This window comes from Myxocyprinus asiaticus, chromosome 45 (genome assembly GCF_019703515.2).
Source record: "Myxocyprinus asiaticus isolate MX2 ecotype Aquarium Trade chromosome 45, UBuf_Myxa_2, whole genome shotgun sequence".
Classification (NCBI taxonomy): Eukaryota; Metazoa; Chordata; class Actinopteri; order Cypriniformes; family Catostomidae; genus Myxocyprinus; species Myxocyprinus asiaticus.
In genome coordinates this window covers 29,635,164-29,639,218 of record NC_059388.1, presented here as the reverse complement: position 1 = coordinate 29,639,218, position 4,055 = coordinate 29,635,164, and the positions used below count along the sequence as shown (strand labels likewise).

Genomic DNA, 4,055 nt, shown 5'->3' with positions numbered 1-4,055 from the left:
ATTTTGTGCTGTTTGGATATGTCATGCAAACATTTTCAGTAAAGTCCATAATGAAAATGATATCTACCATATATCTACATGTACCATAAATAATATAATATCGATACATACCGTACCATACTGTATAAAATACAAACTACAATCATCATTATATTGTTGGAATTAGATTAGATATAACTATGCACTTTTGATGTCTCATGTTAATTTTTTATATAGCTTCTTTTTGGTTCTTGATAAAGACAAACTTTTATTTAAATAATAAAAATAAAAATATGAATAATCTTTATTTGCTCAATAGGATTACATTAATCCTGTTATGTGTGAATGATATCTGACTTCATATATGTTCACATACATTTAAATTACAGGATCCATCAGTTGTATCTGGGAGTGGTAATTATAAAATTATAAAAATATCAGGTGCTATACAGATAATCATATTCAATTCTGAATTTGGAATGTTGACAGATTTCAAAGTATTTACAATCTAATCAAGTCATAACAAAGTCTTGTAAATGATCCTGCGAAAATAATAATAATAAGAAGAAAAATCATATTTATTTACAATAATTATAAGGGTAGTTGATGTAGTATTTATTTATTTGTACTTTGATGCATTTTTAAAATTAAAAATATTCAGTGTTGTCTCATTTAATATGGTCATAAAAACATACATGCATACACAATAATTATGAACCAATTAGCAAAATTCTGTTAATAATAGTTTTAGATTTCATGTCAACTACTCATTTACAATTATAAAGAATTAAAAGTCAAACACACTGAGAGGAACTAACTAATAGTGTTTCCAGTTTTACATCACATTAACAAACACTGGATGCTGTAAAACTTGAATTAAAGCACATTGGGAGTGTAATTAAGATTTGACTATTGCGACAATAAATCTGACTAGAGTCCGTTCTTTAAACATGCAAAAGTCACAGCAATATTGCTTCCAAAAAAATAGAATAATTTGTATGTATTTAAAACATTACAGATAATATTTTGTTTCATTTAAATTGAAATGTATATCATTTAAAATATTAGTGAATAATCTGTAAATAAGTTTCTTGTTCAACTAAACCTTCAGCTATTTATTTCTCCTGTTAAATGTTGCTTAATATGACAGATGTTTAAAAATCTCAATGTTGCATTTTAATGTTTCAACAATTAACAATCAAACAAAAAAGGAGGGACATTTATTGCACATTTAGTACTGTTTAAGAGGAACTTTAATCATATTTAAAAATGAACAATTATAGAACTTAAATTAAACATTGTGGACACAGTATTTCTGACAATAAATGTGTAAGTACAGCATATTTTTGTTTACAAAACTTATTTCAAGCATTTAAGCAGAAGCCTAAAGTTAAAAAGATCTTTGAAATCATAAGAAACATTAATGCAAGTGTGACTAAACTTGTGACTTGTAATATATGTAAATATATGTACTGTAAGCTGACCATCAAATGTCATCAAATATCATAAAGAGTTTAATTGATTCCTAATAACCGTTATAGATTTTTGATGCTCAGTGTTTATAATGAATATAATTGATTTTCTTTCCTCTAGTGGCTCAAACTCTCCATTGATAAAAACAGCTGATTCTGAACATCCAATCAAACATCTCTGTGTGACGATAAGAAACAACATTTATAACAGATTCTGGTTTTAATTAGCATTACTATGAAATTTTTACCTGTGCTGCTCCTACTATGGGGTGAGTATTTACTTCTGCATGTGTCATATTTTACTGAGCAGCTTTGTAAAATAAAAGAATAGACTTTCATTTGTTTCTTATAAAGGAACAAAGTTTTATTTTATTAATTTCTCAGCACGTTTAAGGCAGAACTGCTGAAAAAAGTAGAGAGTTGATGTTTATCAAGTTGTTGCTTCTTCTGAAAGAGGTTTTGTTGAACTTCTACCAGTCTACCAGTATATTTGAGAAAATGATTTTAGACATAATATGTTTTATAACTAATGTATTTTAGCAGTATGTTCCAGAACCATAAAGCCCAGTGTTGCTAAAAAAACTGAATATTCCTCCTCAGCTCCTCCTTCAGATGCTGCAGGCCGACTGAGAACATTCCACTTAGAAACAAAAAATGATCCAAATGCAGCTCGAGATATTTGCAGAAATAAATATACTGACCTTGTCACAGTTTATGATCATAAAGAGAATAAGGAGCTTTCAAATATTACTTGTCACTGGATTGGTGCCTATAGAAACAATACGAGTGAGAAATGGTCAAATGGGGATGATGTCACATTCAGACCAGGACACAAGTGTCAGAATGAATACTGTGCTTATATTGAAACTAATGGAGACTGGGAATGTGCTCCATGCAGTACAGAACTCCGACAACTCATGTGTTATGATCAAGGTAAATATTTCAGTTTTTTGTACAGTACATCTAAATAGAATTTCAGAAAATGAATTGTGTATTCTTGCATTCTCACAGGTGTTGACAGAGAATCACACATCTACAGGTTAATCCAGATTAAAAAAACGTGGTTTGATGCTCAGCTGTACTGTAGAGAGAATCACATTGATTTAGTCACTATCAGAGATGAGACACAAAATGAACAGGTGAAGAAAAAAGCAAATGAGAGTAACACAATCGAACCCTTCTGGATTGGCCTCCTCAGTGACAATGTGGAATGGTTTGATGGAGGAAAGTCGGCTTACAGAAACTATAGTAATACAAACAATAAAAATAACAAAACAAATATATACACACACATCGCTAAGAATGTGAAATGGACAGAAACTGACACCAATACCTGCAATACTCATTGCTACAGTAAGTCAAGGCAGTACTTCATTATTTGATATTAAATCATTCCAGGTGTTACATTATAAGCTACTTTAAAACTGAAGTATGTAACCTTTGTATGTAGCTTTAAATCCAAACATTTAACTAATTTTAGATATGTATATTCTTCTGGCAGAAAGCCACATTCATGTCAGTCATGAAAACATGTCCTGGGAGAAAGCTCTGGATTACTGCGATAGTAATGAGAATACTTCTGGACTCCTGCGCATCGAGTCTGAGGATGATCAGATAGAAACGGAGCGAGAACTAAGGAGGAGGAATATTTCTGGTCCAGTGTGGGTGGGGCTTAGACAGAGTCGACTCTTTGGATTCTGGATTTGGTCCAATGGGCTTCATGTGGGACCCTGGACCAACTGGAAAGGAGGAAGTCAACCTGAACATCAGATGTCCCACCACTGTGGTGCCATAGAGAAGATGAACGGTGAATTCAAATGGACTGATAAAAACTGCAGATCTAAATTTACTGTTTTATGTGAGGGAAAGTAATATGAAACTCTTAAATGTTCAACTGTTCTCTGTTAAAGGCACCATGTCTGTTTGTGACTCTTAAAAGTTGATTAAATGCTACACTAAGCCTGTAACTGTTGTGGATCATCCCTCAAAGATGAACATACAGTGACTTCTAAAACATTTCATTGCATTAGAAACAAAATGTCAACTAAGTGGCGTATGCAAACAAATGATGAAGGTCTCACCCAGCATACCCAGAATTACACGACCTGCTTGCTGCGATTATTTTTTCATGGACACCCAGTTGTGGGCTTAATATTTAGGCTATATATTATTCACAGTTTATGACCAGAGAGAGCCCTCTCAACACCTCACTTCATGTTATATTTTAATTTATGTAAATTAAAAGTTTTCAAAAAGCACTAAATGCACTGACTATGCAATAATGAGAAACACACAAAATAAGAGCTAATAAACAGGGGTTTATTGACTTTGACGTAAGTTCACACAAGAAAACGGATTGATTTGTTTGTATTTGTGTTTTTAATGTATTTAGTGATATTCAGCACTTCAGCAGTTAAGTTATATGCCATGATACAGTAAAATATCACAATATAACAACATTTGCTAGTAGACAGTATAGAAGTCTCTTTTTCCAGTGAAGCTTGAGTTGTCAGACTCAATTTGCCTGTTTGCCCCTGCCCACACATCAGTTTGACATCATTTAAAATAGTTTGTCATTTCCTCCAGAACACTATCAGATAAGCT

At 32.0% G+C, this 4,055-nt stretch overlaps 1 protein-coding gene across 1 annotated transcript; it reads left to right on the top strand.

The window, feature by feature from the left end:
* The first annotated feature begins 1,390 nt into the window (after positions 1-1,390).
* LOC127435289 (macrophage mannose receptor 1-like) lies at positions 1,391-3,649 on the top strand. The gene is made up of 4 exons (XM_051688643.1): positions 1,391-1,720; positions 2,052-2,384; positions 2,463-2,804; positions 2,953-3,649. Exons 1-4 carry the CDS (start codon positions 1,687-1,689, stop codon positions 3,321-3,323), a joined length of 1,080 nt encoding a protein of 359 aa, XP_051544603.1. The 5' UTR covers positions 1,391-1,686; the 3' UTR covers positions 3,324-3,649.
* Positions 3,650-4,055: the final 406 nt, after the last annotated feature.

Bases quoted from the DNA above. Each gene is read 5' to 3' on its own strand.
- LOC127435289 (XM_051688643.1), top strand. From the start codon at position 1,687: ATGAAATTTTTACCTGTGCTGCTCCTACTATGGG. The intron at 1,721-2,051 runs GTGAGTATTTAC...ATTCCTCCTCAG, and splicing joins TGTGCTGCTCCTACTATGGG to CTCCTCCTTCAGATGCTGCA. The intron at 2,385-2,462 runs GTAAATATTTCA...GCATTCTCACAG, and splicing joins ACTCATGTGTTATGATCAAG to GTGTTGACAGAGAATCACAC.